Here is an 18,478-nt window from a genome sequence, read left to right as displayed (position 1 = left end):
TGTACACATAGTAAACATTTACTGCAATTTCAAAAGAATAACTAAAATACACAAATATCATTGATTCAATGAAGCATTTTACCACATAAGGTATCACCTGCATGCCTCTTCGTCATAAATTTAGGACAAAACTTGATGACAGTGACCAACTGGAAATTGTTATTCAAAAAAGCAATTCCTTTCTGAATTCAGGTCTTTTTATTTAATAGAATTGAATAGCCAATGGATGTAGGCTCACAAAACACAATCTCATTTGCAAAATTTTCTTCTATCTTGGCTTGTTTCCCAATATGCCTATCTGTTATTAGGTAAGTGCTTCAGGATCTACATTACCTGCTCTTCACAGAGTCAAAACATGTAGGAATTAAAGCAACAAAACAATTTCCAAATTATGATGGTCATGTGAAAAACACACACACATACTGTAACACACCTGCCATTCCTTGTAGGCGGTTGAGGTTTTGGAGAGACCAGCTCCCTGATGTTTAAGAAAAGCTTTGACAGCAAAATATCAATATACTAGTTTTCAACCAAAAACGTTTAAAGTTACCACTTGCTTACAGAATTATATGAGAGGAAATTAATTTGATGGTCATTAGGCTAGGGTAGCCTATAACAAACAGTTGCCAACTCAAAAGAACGTATCCCATTATGCCTTTAACCCCTTATTGTTTGTATGATTTTTTCCACATTAAGTTTTGCGTAAATTGCAATGCCTACCTTTCTCAGTTGTTCACAAATTCAAAAATCAGTCTAATATTTAACCTGCAAAGCAGCCTAGGCTAGCCTACAGCTTGTCATGTTCTGGAATTCAACACTGCAGAATATTTTACAATGCATTGTCATTTAGGCTATGGTTAGCCATATAGCCGACTAACATGAAGTAGTAGCCTATTCTGTCTTAAGATAAGCATTAAAGCATTTTTCAAGTTTTGTTCTTCAGAAGGAGGGATTAGGGATGAGTAGCCAGGGCCACAAATAAATTAGACCGACTTTCCAACAGTATTCCATTATTTAACTTAATTATCCAAATTCGTTAATTAAATATTTAGATATTGATATTAGATAAATCTAATGCCAAACATCCCAGACAAACTCTTCTTGAGCCCCTTCAGTTATGCACATCTAGGTTGTATTGTAAACGTCATAGCCCTATGGTTTGGGAGCGCAGCAATCCTGAACGGAAACCCCTCCCGAATCCCAACTCCGGCTGCCGAGCAAAGAAAAGAGGAATACCAAGCAAGGAATCAGGAAACACGGAGAAATAACACAGCAGTCAATTAAAGTGAGTGCATTTCATAGTTAAGTTTACCAACTCTTGTTTCCCATATATTGTTTATGTATACATGCTTTTAGACGGTGTAACATTATTTAAAATCAACTGTTGGGTTGTTTTTTCTTCGTGAATCGGCTATCCGACATTAGCAGGGTTGCTAACTGAAGTGACCTAGCATGTCGGTAGCTGGCTAATTAAATGGTTCGGTGTTAATTTGTGTCTTTCTGGGTTTGGGGGCTTGAGCCGCCTTGCATTACAAGCTAATGGCAATACGCAAACGAAACGAAAACTGGTATTTTGCATGAATGTTTTTAGAGATTTGTCCTCTACTCCTACAAAAATCAATTGTTTGCCATCACAGTGTGTATGGAAGGCTAGTGTACCTGCAGCTAGCTAGCAATCGTTAACATTAACTTGATTGTTTTCTCTCAAGGTAGGCAAGATGTTAGCTACTTAACTTGTCCTTAACATTCAAAACGGGATAGGCTAGTACCAAAATAGGATTGCTGAAACAAGTGCCACCCATTCAAGAATACTTTTGATGTAACAGAAGAAGTTATGTGTATCAGATTAAGTTGTTTTGATGGCCACATGTAACGTGAACGTTACGTTAACGAGATTTTGCCCAAGACAGTGCTAAGACAAAAGACAAGTCATTCGGATATGGACTTGTTATCGTATTGTTAACAATATTTTATCGTTATAAGGTCGATGACGCATTTGTTAGATTCATTTACTGTTAGCAGAATTTTAAACACGGATGTTGTTTGAAATAATTAAAATGCTTGTAGCACTAGATGAAAGTTCTGCTTTGCCGTAAACGTCCCGTCACCAATCAGGTAGCGAACTTTGCTGGCTATAATATTCAGACCCATTCGAGTGTACAGGGGAAAGACTTCTAAAGAGACCACTGTAACGTTAGTTTAGCTTGCTTCGTAAAAATGACGTTGACGGACGAAATTGTTTAACCAACCAGTTAGTTGTCCTCTATTCGTCAAGTTCGGCTGCTGTCAGTGTTGCATTGACGTTCTCACGTCAAGAGCAATTTGTTACATGAATGTGAATTTGAACTATTTTAGTGCAGTGAAAAAGATCAAGGAGGTGCGGTCTCATGTTAATTGCGATCATTTTATGTTCTCTCTAGTTACTTATTGCACTGCTAAACCAGTGAGTATGCTGCAGGCTGTCTAGACAGTGGCCCATCTTGTCTAAAGTAATCGCATTCTGTCTTACAACTGAATAAGCCTCTGTTTATTTGCATTAAAATGCAACTTTTAATTTCGCACCGCTTCTCTCACGTGCAATACGTTTGTCATTTACAGAGGGCACGCACTGCCTATAACTATAGGACTTGACTGAAATCAATGGAATGCAGCGTTATTGCCTGATTTATTCCATTCTCTTTGTCGACAAAGTAGCCTGTTTGCACTGTTTAGTTATGAAAGAACGTCAGAAACGTAGGTTACAAACTTTCATCTCATCTGTGGACACATCATTAGTAATGTTATTAAATTTTTACATCACCGACGGATAGAAACAACCCCTCTCTGACTCAGTTATGTGTATGCAGGGCTAGTGTTTACATGCGTCCTGTTTGGTTGCCCGTGACCTCCCGTGCCACAGGGGTTAAGTCGGTGTAAGGAAATTCCTCTGCAAGTCTGTTCAGTTGTGCCATTCAGGCGGCCTTCCCCCCACTGTGTTGTTTTGTAGCACACAGCAAATCCTTGTTGAGCTAAACTCCCACTTGATGCAGTCCTCCTCCGATTGGCCTAATTGTGTTACTGGTAAGAGACGGTTATAAAAGCTGCACTTCAGAGAACTTTGCACGAGGCTCGTATGTTCAGCCCAAATTGCAGACAGGGGCCTCACACACATTCAAACAGCCACCTGCAATTTCACAGGCTGTTGACATTTGCTGCAAAGTCTTTAAGTGATGCTATAACTTCTTGTTCTCCAAGATGTTTCTTTGAGCCTATGACCATACCTCATACCGATGAAGGTATTTCTTAAATCAAAGTATCTACTTCTTTTTTGGTTAATCTTTGGAATCGTTTTTTAAGGCCAGTGCCTTCTAAAGACAGGGTAATTGTGTGCAGGAAACGTCTGTGTACCAAAAAGTTGTCCTACCATAAATGTTGAGCTTATCTCTGTCAAATAAACCAAAGGGGAACATGGAATTCAACTCTGAATTGCACTTAAAGACCTGACACTTTTTTTTCTTTCTTTGAGAAAATGCAGTAGGCCATCCTTCCATTACTGCATTACCTTTGATCTTCATGTAACAGTGGCTTTTTCAAATGACTACTGTTGTCATGGGTAATATTGTCTCCTCTGGCAAAGCTAGCATCTTCGGAGGAGAACTATCTGACTAAGGAGATTGCATTGCCTTTTGACATCGGGGACATTAGTAGGCTACATTATACTTCTAGAATCAGAATCAGAATCTGTAGTTGGGGCTGTGATATGTTCAGATAAAGGAACAGTCCATGTTTGGTCTCTAGATGGTTGTGGAGCAGCTGGTGGTTATAGCCATTTCCTTTTCCTTCCTTTTCTGAGATGTCAGAGTGGGTGTCAGCTTTTTATCATCGTAAACATAATGTCATTAAGATGTTGTTGACCACTGGAAAAACAATATTTGAACAGAACGAAAAGATTTCACATTCTGTGTTGTGTGGTCTCGGTGAAGAATGAATTAGAAAGATGAGTTTGTGTGTTGTGCACTGTGTAGTTCTAGGCTATTTCTGTAGATGCATGCTGGTTTTAGAGATGGGCTAATAAGCTTCTGGTCCATACAGGAATAGGTTGTTGTTTGGTTTGTATTTTCTTAGCCAGAGTTATTTATTCGTGCATTGTTTTAGTCTGCATTTAGTTATTCATTGTAGTTATTCAATGCAGACTAAAACAATGCACGAATAAACACTGAAAAACAATGTGCACTCCTAAAGTCTTGAAAGCACCTATGATGATCTTACTCTTAGGGCCCCAATTTAAATGCCTATCAGAAGTCTGTCAGAAAGCAATGTAGTTGCATTTGTGTGGCATTGAGCTGACTCATTATTGTTTGCTCTTAAAATCTTGCCCATGACGTTACAGTAAATTGATTTTGCCTAGTTTTTGAATAAGCTTTAGTTAAACTTAAGACTTTGCACATTGTCCATCATTAAAATTAGGGATCTTAAACTCAGTCTCACATCTGTTTGTAGTTAGAGCTGCATACACAGTATGTCGCTAGCTCACCTTTGATGAGAAAGAAGATGCGTCACACCCCACATCTCTGCCACTGTGTGTGGACAAGAGATGGAAACGTATGTGGGTTTCTCAGTTTGACTGCTAATTTTGCTAACTGGTGTCAAGGGCTAACACTAGCTGAACCACTCGGCTGTAAGGTGCAATGAGCATATATGTTTTGTTTTGGAGGAAAGGTAAGATGACTTTTTTTCTTTATTGTTTTATATTATTTCAGTGGCATTTGTAGTGAAGTAAAGAGGGGTCAAATTGATTGAACTTTTCTGAAATTAATTGACTATTCTTTTCATGGTTGAAATCAGTGTACTTAAGTTATTTTGTGTGTATGTTGTGAACATGGGGATTCTTCAATGTCAGGCTAAGAAACTCTTGTTGTAACAGAATACTGATGTGCGTGTGCATTTTGAAACTGAGAAAAGGATAAACATATAAAACCTTAAATTATCTTGTCCCCATACTTGATTTTCAAGTGGTTCTGTTGAAGAAGTTAAATTTAGTCAAGCCTTTAATTACAAATCTGCATGTTTGTGTATTTTAGAAAGAGGGGTGGCATAAGTTCAACATGTTGCACTCTCTCTGTTTAGATTCAACATTCCCCCAAATGCATAATGAAAATGCAGATGATTTCATTAGTGGGTTTTAATAGATATTGGGGACGTACAAGAGACAAGCCAACTGATCCAGGGCATTGCGTGCCCTGAGGACCTGGTGTTTAGAGTGGTGAGGCTCGGGGGTGGCAACATGAATTCCACTGGCGGTGCACCCATCATCACGCTAAGAATTTGTAATAAGTAAGAATTTGGGTGACCACAAACCCTCTGCCCTGCTTTCACCAGCAACCACTGGCTAAAAAAACTTACAAGGGTTGAGGGTACTTGCATATTTTTGGAGCAAGGACTTCATGTGAATATTTACAGTGCAAATCAGAAGGTTAATTATTTACTCAATTAGCATATCACAATAAAGGTAGTTGTGTTTGTGAGGCTAAGGCCAGTTAACTATTTTGCATGGATGGAAATGAGATGACGCCCACATTGTCTTGCTTGTGGCCTCTGAATACATGGCTAGTGTTTTCTGGTTGGAACACCTCATTGACATAATGGAGCAGTGCTTTTAGATGTTACATTCCTGACAGTTACACTGAACAGACAGCCTGTGTGATCTCCAGAGAGAAGCAAGTCTGTCCTGTGCTGCAGTTTTCACTGCCCTTCAGGGCTCATATATGGGTAGTACAGTTTGTACCATACCGGCAGATTCTCTCACAAGAGAGGAGGTGGAATTACGACTGTAGAGCATTGGAGTGAGATGCTATGTAGACATACACACTCAGACACACACACACACACAGCTTGAAGGTGGTAGACAGAAGGCATCTGATAATGCCGATAATGGGCTTTTATCCGAGCTCTTTGGCAAATTAAAACCCACCTCTAGGGATGGCCAGTGATTAGCCCAAACAGTCTGCTCGTTGTTGGGGGTTTTGGCCACGGTTGGTCCTATTACACCCCAATGGGTAAACTGAGGGGCTTCTATTTACGTTTCGAGTACATGTCTGCTGCAACATTTAATGCAAAGTTAAATTCTAGGTTAAAATGACCTCCAAAATGTAAAACTGTTAGAACAGAAGAGTGTAGTGCTAGGACTTCTCAGATGTCTTATCTTCGGTTGTTTTCCTTTTGAGTGCCTTTTTCCCCAGTTGCAGCTGTGGTGAGCTGAAGGAGACGTGAGGGTGGGTAAGATTAGTGGTTGACAGAGCAGTGTCTGGGCCTGTGGCTTTGGGTGGGCTTAAGGGTGTGTGTGTGTGTGTGTGTAAATGTGGTGAGACAGATCATGTTTTCGAGCATTGTTTCAGATAGGCCACATCCTGAGCACAGGACTATTTGTCACTTGTCTAAGCGGTGTATCTGCAAAAGGTCTACTGAGCTGAGCATCGGGTGACAGGTTTTTCCGGCGGTCAATAAAAGAACCATAGAGCATTGTGCAAATAACACACACAGTCTGTTAAACACAAAGAATCCATCAAACACAAGTATACATAGTTTGTCACATAATGGTGAAAAATGCTTTCTTTATCAATTGTTGTTAGATTTTATCATGAACGTCACCAGAGAAACTGAATTTAGCTCATGTTAGATGTGATGGGGCCTGATGGCTGAGGTGTGTATTTCGCGTGGTGATTGGCCCACATTTCATAGACTCTATTGTAATAGTGAGAAGTTGGTTAAAGGAATGTTCGGGAGTAAAAACAAGCTAGGGTCTATTTTCAGAAGCTAACTGGTTCAAACTGTTCTTTGAGAGCATCATTACATGAATTGGTGGAGTTTTGAGCAAGAACGTTGTTTGCATTAACACCAAATTGTCTTATAGTCACAGTGAAGTGGGCATACGTCAAAAACAAACTATTTTACAGCACTGACAATGTTAAAAATAGAATGACACTTCTGTGGTAGTGTGGCAAGGTTGTCTACAGACAAATCGAAGTATTGTAAACGTTGTAAGTGTTTCGAAAGGTTCTAAAAAATGTATTTTATGAATCGTGTATTTTTAGGCTACCTTAGCTGTGTTCCTGCAAACCACTGTCAATGAACGTGTAAGGAGAGTAGCCAAATCTCCTCTCGCGTTTATTCACCTTTCGAAAAACACTTACAGTACAATGCTTACAATACTTCAATTTGTCTGTAGACAAACTCATCACACTACCACAGAAGTGTCATTCTATTTTGAACATTGTCAGTGGTGTAAATTAGTTTGTTTTTGACGTGCGTGTATGCCCGCTTGGCTTTCACTGTAAGCCAATTTGGTGTTAATGCAAACAACGTTCTTGCTCAACTCCACCAATTAATGTAATTATGCCCTCAAAGAAGAGTTTGAACCTGTTAGCTTCTAAAAATAGACCCTAGGTTGTTTTTCTTTTTCCTTTAATTCAAAAATGGGTTCTCTTTTCAGGTAGTGAGTTAATTCATTTTTAAGATAAGTATCTCTGAAGTTTCTGTAGACCATATTATTTACAGTTAGCCTTATTATTTTATCATGTGAATGTTAAATTGTTTTGGTCACTAATAATTACCAAACTTGTTTTCTTGGATTAGGCTTGTAGTGTGCTCTCCAATGTTATCAGTCACTCAATGTTTGCAGATACATTATTCAAGTACTTTCATGTTATGCAGTGGAGCGTGCCTTTGTATTGTTTGCAAGCAGTTATAGAGCAGGTGACTAAAAGCTGGAATGCTGAACTAACAGTTGGAACACAGATGTGCAAAGTGGCATACTGTAATTGCCCAACAGTTTCCAACCAGCCCTGAAAGGAAATAATACAGCTAGCTGACGTAATATCGACTGTACCAGGAACACATCAAATGAGCTCAAGGTTGAGCGTCAGAACAGTATGTATAGAAGTCAGAGGGGGTCATGTTTAAAACATGGCTGTGTCCTGACTCAGGAAGTAATTCCCAGTGCCTGTGGTATTAACAGCTGGGGGCTGTGGAATTAGGGCTGCAACAATTTATCGATTAATCAATTAGTGCCTCAAATTGCCTCAACATTCTCTGATTTTGTCTCCTTAAACGTAACTGTTTTTTGCTTTACTTACTTCTCCTATGGTGGTAAACTTTGGTACAAGGACTAAACAAGGCATTTAAGGACATATTGTTGGCCTTTGGGAAACACTCATTGACAATTTTCTGGCATTTTAGTGATTAAAAAAAACTACTTGGTGAATTGAGAAAATAATCGTCAGATTAATCGACTATGAAAATAATTGTTAGTTGCAGCCCTACTGTCAATGTAGCCATGGTCTAGCAGTGGCTAATATACTCACAACAGAAACAGTCCTTCCATTTCAAACACCTGAAGTACATAATGGTGTCTCTGGTTTGAGAGCAAGTGTGGAACAGGGGTTTATTAGCTTTATTTTCTGAAGTTGAACTTTGGAAAATCATCAGATGCAAAACTCAAAATGTGTACTAATGAGTGCTAACTGCTTTCTTGCCTGACACAGATGGTGGTTTTGTCTTTGCCTTGTATTATGTTGATGTTTTTTTTTTTTTTAGTGTGTGAGTGAAAGGCTTGATAATGAGGTACAATTTGTTGAGATTGCTTGATGTTTAATTTATGAGCATGGTGTTGAAGTTTAATGTGCTTTGATCATTTGTTCTTGTTTTGGTCTTTCCTTTTGTGTCATCGCTACCATTGTGTTATGCATAGTGTTTTATAGTTTTTAGTAGTTTTTTTTATTTATGAACTTTGGCAACCATAAAGTCACCTGATCCTTTGTGTTTTATGTACTCTTCTGGAAACTGACCTCATGCAAAACGTGTGTGCGTGTGTGCGTGTGTGTGTGTGTGTGTGTGTGTGTGTGTGTGTGTCTTGAATTTCCCATTGGGGATCAATAAAGTATATATCTTTATCTACTGTATCTATCTAACTAACTAAACTCCTAACCAAGGTCTCCTTCCTCTCTCTGCTTGCACAGAAAGGATGCAGACCTGAGAGCCACCTTGCCTTGCGTTGGAACGTGAGCGAGCCTTCCGCGTGCCTTGCGACCACGACCATGGGGTTCGGCCGGGACCTGCGCAACTCCCACGAGGGCCTGATCAAGCTGCAGGACTGGGAGCTCAAGCTGCTGGAGACGGTCAAGCGCTTCATGACGCTGCGTGTCAAGAGCGACAAGGAGTATGCCTCACTCCTGTTCAACATCAGCCAGCAGGTGGATAAGCATGACAACTCCTCGCAGGTGCACTACATCAGCACCGTCTCCAAGGTAACGCTCACAGCACAACACTAGGTTATGGTCTTAACTTCTTTTCGCCGTTTATTATTTTAAAATTTGTTTTCTTCTATTTGTTTTGATAGTTTGTCTGTCAAGGTGTTGATGTCTTTGGCAGACCTGGCCAAGAATGCAAAACAGTTATCGCAAAGTATTTATCTGAGTCGGTCTCCTTATTTTATTAGGAGTGCAATAAACACTATTTTAATGCTCCAGGCCCTTTTCCGATGGATTTAGTGATATACTCTGTGTTTGCCCAATGTCCATGTAGTGTAGTGCCCCAGATGAGCATGATCTGTGGCTCTGCTCTGCATGCTGCTAATTAGTGTAACAGCAACACCCTGCTCGAGGCCTTTCGCTACTGACTTATTAACTGTGACCAGAAGGAATGAGCCTGCTGGACAGCTGTGACACAGGAAGTGTAGTGCGTCTCTGTCGGACGTGGTTGAATGGAAGATTTTCTATGTTTTGATTTCATGAGTGCAAATCGAGGTACACCCATTTATTGAAAGAAAGAAAGTCGCCAGAACGTTTTTTTTTTTTTTGTGGTTTTTGAGTTGTCGTGGTTTGTGGTTGCATTAACCTGTCTTCGTCAGTCAGACCAGCACTAATGCAGAACCATGTCACATTAGGATATCAGCTTGCTGAAGGAAATGTGTTCCCCAGAGGAAAAATCGCCTCTTGCGACTGTCTGTCGCTAATCAGAAATGGTTGCAAAACAAAAAAAAAATGAGTCGCATTGGTAACGGTAAGTCACTATGGCTGTTTCTGCTACACGTAAATGTAGGCCGTAGACAGTGGTGCTTCTGTGGGATTGGCCCTGGGTGTGTGCAAAGAGGCGGAGCTTGAGTCGGTTGGTTGTCTGGGGACTGGCTGGCTGGCATGTTTAGTGTGAAATGTGGATTGAACACAGTGCACTGTCCTGGATTCTCCTGTCCGGAGGAATTTATTGGTGTTTGTGCTCGACACAGCTAAAGAATGTTCTGATCTCTCCCTCGCCTATACGTGTCTGTCTCACTCCCTCTGTGACCCCGCCGCCTTTCTTTCGGCGAAAGAAGAAAGGAGGCGGGCTGGGGTGCAGCCGTAGGGTCGCCATCCAGTGCCACGAACGGGCTCAGTAGCCACGGGAACCCAGGTTCGAGTCCGACCTGAGGTCATTCCCCGATTTCTATCTCTCACTCGTTTCCTCTCATCTCTTCACTGCCTTGTCCTGTACTGTCCTGTAAAGGCTAAAAAAGCCCAAAAATATATATCTTTTAAAAAAAATGAGTAGAAAAGTCTGTCGCACTCTTCAAAAAAAGGGGGCTTTATTAAAGCATGGCTATACCAAAGTTACATTTTGGCGCACATAAGTTGTTGTAACTATTCTATGTTGTCTGACTGCCCGTCTTTTCTTTGTGTGTGTCGGTCTCTCTTTCTCTCTGTCTATAGGTTTCCCATCCAGTTATCCAGCAACGTCTGCCCTCTTTGCACGCAGATGATGTTTAGACAAGTGTTTGTTTTGAGTTACTGATTATGGCAATCTTTTATTGGTGATCTATGACCCTTTTCCATGGAGTTGGCATAGCTGCAGTGTGGCTAGCCATTTTGAGTGTCAGCAGTATGATGATGTAAAGGGGTTTTAAAAAGTCTCTTTCTCCACTCCATCTCTTCCCACTGCTGTCCCCTCTCTCCATCTCACAATCTTTCTGTCTGTTTCTCTCTCTCTCTATCTCACCATCTCTCTCTCTCCCTGTCTCTGTCTCTGTCTCCTTTCTCTCTCCCTCTCTCTCTCTTTTTCTCTCCATCAGTCTTGGGCTAACATGGTGCAGCAGACGGAGCACCTAAGTAAGATCATGAAGTCCCACGCTGAGGAGCTCAACTCGGGCCCTTTGCACCGCCTCACCATGATGATCAAGGACAAGCAGCAGGTGAAGAAGAGCTACCAGACGGTCCACCAGCAGATCGAGACCGAGCTCTACAAGGTAATGGACACCTTGCGGAAGACACATACACACACACACAGAGTGTGACACGTCTGCCACCCACCTCACAAACCTGTTCTGAAGGAAGAGAGCTGCTCTGCATAGCTGAAAGGTCACACTTGTATGAGATGTATAAAAAGGTGATCAAAGGGAAGAACCTAAAACTTCCTGTTCAGTGGAAAAAATGTGTTTTTTTCCCTTGTCTAAGGTTCATTTCTCAGGTCTGTTTGTTCTGTTTATAAATAGGTTTTGTATCTGTGAAAATGATGTGAAAATGTTTAAAAGTATCAAAAGGGCATCCTCATATGAAGCAATTTGTTTAACTCTGCATTAGAATATAAAAAAGATGCTGTAAACATAACTTCAGACGATTGCAGCCGTTTAATAAAATCTTGTTCGGTCATTGGTGTCTAACTGAAAAGTTAGTTAAACATTTGATCTGTGTGTAATACAATGTGCTGTCTTTTTATGATCTCTTTCAGGTTACTAAAAATGACCTGGAAAAGTTGAAAGGCACCTACAGGCAATTAACCAAGGATGCTCACTGTGCCAAAGAGAAGTACCGGGAAGCGGTAGCAAAAGGTAACGCCTGACCCCTTCTCACCTGTATGTGTTTGGCTCCTGGGAGGATAACTGGAACTTTGGACTGTTACCTTCATGTTGTTGCTTGTTTCTTTGAGGGGGGGGGGCTCAGCAGAGTGTAATAGAATTGGTCATAGGATGGTTTACCTCAGGCTTCAAGGCATTTTTCTACTTATCTTTTGTCATGCTCACGAAGCAAGAATAGATACCTGAAAGACAAGTTGTCTATGTCACGTGTGCTAGTCTGGTAGAGATGGAGAGAGCGCCAGTGAAACAGATGTTCAGAGAGATGCTATCAGTCTCCCCTGGAGCAGCTGGACTCCATTTCAAAGTTAGTGAACGTGCGATTTAGTCTGCTTGACAACTTCACAAAGGAACTTGAACTTGAGTTCAACTTTTGCAACTATAAAGTTGAACTCATCCATGTTTTCATAATCAATAATATACTGCCTTTCTGTGAGATACAAGCGCATTAGTTATAATTGTGTTTAATTGTTTATTGTAGAACATTTTAAATTATTAATACAGTAAATCACATTCAAAACATGCGGTTGGACCTAGACCAGGGTTTCCGTTGTCCGGTAATTACCGGACATTGGCCGGAAAAAAAATGAAATGTCCGACAAAATTAAATCTCCGGTCAAATTATCCGATTGAAATTGGCTAATAATCCCGTCCCCCTAACGCAATCTGAATTTGAGAATAAGCCTTAAAATGTAAGCCTATATTAAAGTAATACGTCCTCTGGCTATGTTTTTAAATGTACCATTTGAAAGCTATTAAACAACACCCATAGCCTATGCTGCATTTCAAATAGGAAGCGCACGCTTAACACGTCCATGTTAAACAACGAACAAATGAGTGAGGCGGTTCAAACATGGCCAGGCCCAGGCAGACTAGCTTTAAAAGTTTTTTCCGAGGCCAGACGCGATGGATGATGATAAATTGGTAACGTCTGAAGCCTCAGATGTCCGGTCAACTCCACCACCACCAGATAAAAAGCAGAAGTGTCGGGCGTATCTGTCGGAATCATGACGTTGGAAGTGGGGTTGCGACCGATCCAAGACACTGTCATTCTCCGTGTATACTGGACATGCAACTGTGTTCTGTACCCAAAGCATACAGTAGGCCTATGCTTTCTCTGTCTATGATCTGCAGGGTTAGGGCCTCCTCGACGAGGAGATTGCTGGTCGCGGATAATTTCCGGCACAATTAAACGGTATCATTGAACCGCGGACCAAAAGAAAAAGAAACTAAACATTTCCCAGAATAGGAAACATTTCTTAATTTATTGTTATCAAATAAAGAGGCATAGCCTTAGGGGGTAGTGGTGTGAGCGCTCATTCTTGTCTGTGCGCATCTGTGCAAGTTAAACAGTGGAACCACTGGAGATTACGTGGGTAGCAGCAACAAACAACGTAGCCTTTTTAAAACAATGAACGAAGCGGACTCTTGCTGTCCATGAAAACATACATACTGGCTAGATCTTATTAGGCATGTTTACGTAAGGCAGGCTAATGAACATGTTGCATTCTATTCAGCCTGATTATGTCATTCTTTAAGCTACATAGCCTGTCTCCAGTTTTCCTCAACTTGACTAATTAAGAAGCGATAATAGGATATTTGACCGGCATATCATCAAAATGTCCGGAAAACGAAACCTCTGCCGGTCACTTTGACCGGCACCATTTTTTTCTAGCGGAAACTATGACCTAGACCTAGTACTATGACAGAATTTATAGCCGGGAGAAGTTTCTAGAAGAGACACAAGCAGCCTGCCGTCAGGTACAGTCGTGTTGTCTGAGCAAAGCCAGAACATCTGGCACGCGTCTCTACCAATGCCATCAGCATGAGCCTCCAATGTGTTTATGTGGGCTATCTGGACGGACTCAGACGAATTACAAAACCAGATAACAGAATTTGGGCGGAAGGAGGGACGACTACAGAGGATTTCCCTTTGGCCTCAGTGCCTTATGTACTGTCTACAGTCTACTGGAGTCCCATAGATGAGGACCACTGGATACATACAGATTTCCCTTTCTGTGAAATCACTTGGAAGATAATTTATTTAATATATATTCTGCTGACTTCATACAATGAAACCGTGTGTCGAGGTGCCTTCCCAGGGATCTGAAACCACGACCTTAAGACTACTTTCCCAGGAAAGGGACGTGTTAACACAAAAGTAGTCAAGGGGTCATGCACTCTTTCTCTGGTAGTAATCACAGCATAAACAAATTCCCTCCTGATAAGGAAGTTTAATCTTTCCCTTTTTTTGTCTGCCTGTGAAACATATAAATCCTCTAATCCTTTTAGCATTGAAGCATGTAAATATTTTCCAGTAGCAAATTAAATCTTTGACTTATTTCAGCAAAGTTAATGGGACTGATGTTTCTAAAGTCTCTAGTGTAGATCCCAGAACTTTGAAAGCATCCCAGAACCCCTCTGGACTCTCTCCGTCGCCTCCTATCTGTAGATTTATTACACCTCCTCTCTGTGTCTCAATTTTTTTTCTCTTTTGGTGTGACTCAAATCAAATCATCCTTTTTTAAGCAATGTGTTAGTTGGTCATTAGATCCATTTTCTACCTCTCTTTTTCCTCCTTCACCTGCTCCCTCTCGTCTTTCTCTCTCTCTCTCTCTCTCTCTTTCTCTGTTTTTTTGGGTTTCCTGGTTAGGGTGGGGTGGGGGGTGGAGGGGGGAGGTTTTATTTTGAGTTGGTTTTAATGTTACCTGGTTTCCTTTTTGACTGTCAATAAAGGAACCATAAAATTCAAAAGTCTCTCTACCCCCCCCCCCCCCGCCCCCTCTCTCTGCCCCCCCCCCCCCCCCCCCCCCCCTCTCAGGTAAGGAACCGGAGAAGGCGCGTGAGCGCTATGACAAGGCCACCATGAAGCTGCACAACCTGCACAACCAGTACGTGCTGGCGGTGCGCAGTGCCCAGCTGCACCAGGAGCACTACCACGACACCACGCTGCCCCTGCTGCTCGACTCGCTGCAGAAGATGCAGGAGGAGATGATCGTCGCACTGTGAGTCAAATGCAGGAGACACAGACAGACACACACACACACACCCTGAGACAGACAGACAGACACACCCACACACACTAAGACAGACACACACACACACACACACACTACGACAGACACACACACACACACACACTACGACAGACACACACACACACACTGAGACACACACACACTGAGACTGAGACACACACATGCACATAAACACACAACAGTTGATCCAAGCACACTTACTCTTATTGACTCCTGCTCCAAGAGGTTTGCTATTTATTGTCTCAGTCACGTGGATCTTTGTGTTGACAAAAAGTGTATTAGAATAAGCTCACATGCACCCACAGGCATGCACACAAGAGCAGCAAATGTGCATCTATGGAGTCCGCAAGAATTTTATGCTTTCATGGAGTGAAGTTGTACAAGTGTTACATAACACTCAGCTGATGAGTGTTAAAGCCTTCACTGTTCTCATTGCTCATAGGCGGACACATGCAAACTCGCCAACACACAGTCATCATCTTCACATAATGCAAACGCAACCCGTGAGTCAGGTGTCAAAACACATGCCTGGTGTGTGACCATGCCTCACGCACGCACGCACGCACGCACGCACGCACGCACGCACGCACGCACGCACGCACGCACGCACGCACGCACGCACGCACGCACGCACGCACACACGCACGCACACACACAGTATACCCCTGTTCTTGGTCGTCTGCATGGAAATACAGCATTCTCTAAGACAAATCCAGTGTAGTAATGTGGGTGGTGGTGGGTGGGATTAGATGGACATCACAGACTCTTGTGTGGTATTTTCTTCCCTAAGCTGTTTTTTAATCACTGGGGGGTTTATTCATCTTGATGTGGAAGTTAATCCTGAGAGACAGAGGGAACGAGAGACACAGAGCCCATGGTGGGAGAGAGAGAGAGAGACAGACAGACAGACAGACAGAGGACAATTGAGAGGGTCCCATGGATGGGAAAAAATACCCCAAAGTAGATTTGACTTCACTATATTTGATATTCCAACAGGCAGTATAAATCAGGGAAATGTCCTTTAACCATTAGTCACTTATTGTACCCTTTCCAGAGATGCATTAAACTTATAGGTAAAAGTTATGATTGATTGTTTTTCTAGGAAGGGGATTTTGGAGGAGTACAGTGAAATCACCAGTCTTTTAACAGACGAGATTGTGAAGGCGCACAAAGAAATCAACACATCTATCGACCAAATTGACCCAGTGTCTGAATATGAACAGTTCATCGAAGTCCATAAGTAAGTTTTGGGGATAAAGTTCATCTCATTGAATTATGTTTTAGGCACATAAGCTGTGTAATATAATATGGTATATTATGTGCTATGTTGTCAATTGTATGTTATGTGTTTTGTTATGCGTCACATTGTGTTCTATTTCAATGTTGTTTTTTATAATCATGAATATATTTTTCAGGGCTCCTGTTACCAAAGAACCCAACGTAGAGTTTGATGTGACGTTACTAGAAGAGACGGAGAATCTTCAGGCCAACGAGATACTCTGGAACAATTTGACCGCAGACAGTTTACAAGCAGTGTGAGTATACACGTCCGGTCCTCACAGGAAAGCCTGCTACCATCACTAACAGCTCATAGCATCTTTGTGGTTAGCACCTTGAGCCTGTCAGCAATAAGCAAACAGCAGTATTGCACACATATTTATGAGACTGATCCTGCTTAGCGGTCCAAGCAGAGGCCTCTCTCACTAACGCCAGCCTCACTAACGCAAATAAATCTGTTTAGAGCTAATTGGCTCCCTTCCCCCCCTTGGGGATATGTTTATTTTTTCCTCAAGAAATGGCTTTAAGCCTCTAAATAAACACAGTGACTGTAATGCGAAATGCTGTGAAGTGGTCTGTTTGTGGACAGGGAAAAGAAGCTGTTGATGGTGGTGATTTTAAGACAACACATAATAAACCTACAGACCCTTTTTGGGGTTTTAGACAGACGACACAAGTGCCCATATGAAAGCACTGCAGTAGACACATCCACTTCCACACAGCCCTTTGTTGCTAGTTTTAACTCACTATAGCAACATTTGCTTCAATGTGTTTGTTTTGTGTAAACATTATGCTCCATGTTTGTTCTAAAATAACTAAATCCCTCTCTCTGTCTTTCTCTCTGTCTTTCTCTCTCTCTCTCTCTCTCTCTCGCTCTATGAATAGAAGTTTGCTTCCCTGTATGTTTGGCACATGTATTTGAGAACATGACCATAGAAAGTGATTTTAAGTTGACCTGACTTGACCCTGTGCTCTGAGACTTAAGAGTTGTGCCTCTGGTTGTCGTTCATCCGCGCAGGCTCAGGTCCACCTCCGATGAGCTCACGCTCACCCAGCAGACCCTACGCAGCAAAGAGGACCTCATGGTCGAGCTTGAGAACAAGGTTGAGGAGTCCACCAAAACCTGCGAGAAGAAGTCTGAGTAAGAACAAAAAGTCACACCCTCACGCACACATGCTCTTTATTTTCTCTCTCTCTTTCTCTGTCTGTCTATCTCTATATTTCTCTCATTCTCCTTCTGTCACCTTGTCTGTCAGCTTGTGCCTGCCCTTTGTCAACCTTTCCCACCCTCTCTCTCACACATTTTCAGTCTTCCTCGTCAAAAGGTCCGAGGCAGCTCTTGGTCAGCACGGTCCTTTCTCAGTCAACCTCACACACACACAAATGTGGGCACTCCGATGTGTAGCTCTGCCATACTCCCTTGGCGTTTGCGGTCGGTGTCTTCCACAAACACATCAGCCACCTGTTCCGCTGACATAAACGCGGCCGCTCCATGGGCCTGAGCAGGGGAAACCACATAAGTACAGGGCCTCTTCTTCCAAGCGTCTGAGGAAAGGAAAATTGCAGAATTGCTCAGCTTAAATGGCAGTGTGCGAAGTCCTCGGCTGTAATACAAGATGCCAAATGTCAATGTAGCCAACATTCATTTCATTTTGCGGCCGAGAGGGTTTTCGGCCTGGCGTTGATGTTGTGTATAAAACAGTCTGTAAACAAGGGAAGGAGAGAGGCACCAGCAGGTCAGGTGCGTCTTAGCGTTCACAGGATCTTTACGTTCTCAGTTGAATTCTTGCAGATTAAAGAAAACCAGCAAAACAACTTTCTTTTGAAATGTACAGTACAGCGACAGGGCGAATCATACAACACACTTGTTTGCTTAATTTCTCTAGCTCAAAAGAAGGTTCCGCAAACAACACCAAGGCTATGGGTTCAATACCCAGTAAGAGCACGCACTGATGAATATGTATTCATCGGTGCTGTGTTGTTGCTAAATCACTATATAAATAAACTGAAGTGTAACAGGAGATGGGCTTCAGAGCCTTTTTGATGAGTCCATTCTGGGCTTTTTCCATCCTGATGGTCGCCAGCGGTTACACACTCAGTGTGAGTATCGCAGTGAAGCTGCTCACAGTGTCAGTGAACTTGGGGGCAGGGTGCGGAGGGGGGGGGGGGGGACGGACTGTGGAACGCTGGGATTTCCAGAACATTCTTTAAGGTCTGCTGCCTAATCCCTTGGGAGGAGGGAGAGATGGAGGGAGGGAGGAATGGAGAAAAGAAAGAAGAGGCGGCAAGCTAATCAGGGCCCACG

The 18,478-nt window shown here is 42.1% G+C and overlaps 1 protein-coding gene across 3 annotated transcripts in view; it reads left to right on the top strand.

Moving 5' to 3' along the window:
• Positions 1 to 1,189: 1,189 nt before the first annotated feature.
• fer (fer (fps/fes related) tyrosine kinase) overlaps positions 1,190 to 18,478 on the top strand; it is a 34,839-nt gene continuing 17,550 nt past the window's right edge. For 2 of the 3 annotated variants that reach the window (XM_076284339.1, XM_076284338.1), the window contains exons 1-8: positions 4,616 to 4,698; positions 8,994 to 9,281; positions 11,078 to 11,251; positions 11,734 to 11,833; positions 14,679 to 14,862; positions 15,998 to 16,135; positions 16,311 to 16,430; positions 17,192 to 17,314. In XM_076284339.1, coding sequence (XP_076140454.1) covers positions 4,678 to 4,698; positions 8,994 to 9,281; positions 11,078 to 11,251; positions 11,734 to 11,833; positions 14,679 to 14,862; positions 15,998 to 16,135; positions 16,311 to 16,430; positions 17,192 to 17,314 — 1,148 coding nt within the window. In that variant the 5' untranslated portion in view covers positions 4,616 to 4,677. Of the gene's footprint in view, positions 1,286 to 4,615; positions 4,699 to 8,993; positions 9,282 to 11,077; positions 11,252 to 11,733; positions 11,834 to 14,678; positions 14,863 to 15,997; positions 16,136 to 16,310; positions 16,431 to 17,191; positions 17,315 to 18,478 lie in introns of those variants that run through there. The other variant, XM_076284340.1, reaches the window with a different exon arrangement.

The sequence above is a fragment of the Alosa pseudoharengus genome, unplaced genomic scaffold, assembly GCF_046254945.1.
Source record: "Alosa pseudoharengus isolate Yale_2024_CS ecotype anadromous, Long Island Sound unplaced genomic scaffold, YU_APseudo_1.1 YU_APseudo_1.1_scf_14, whole genome shotgun sequence".
NCBI lineage: Eukaryota > Metazoa > Chordata > Actinopteri > Clupeiformes > Clupeidae > Alosa > Alosa pseudoharengus.
This window is presented reverse-complemented; position numbering and strand designations above follow the sequence as displayed.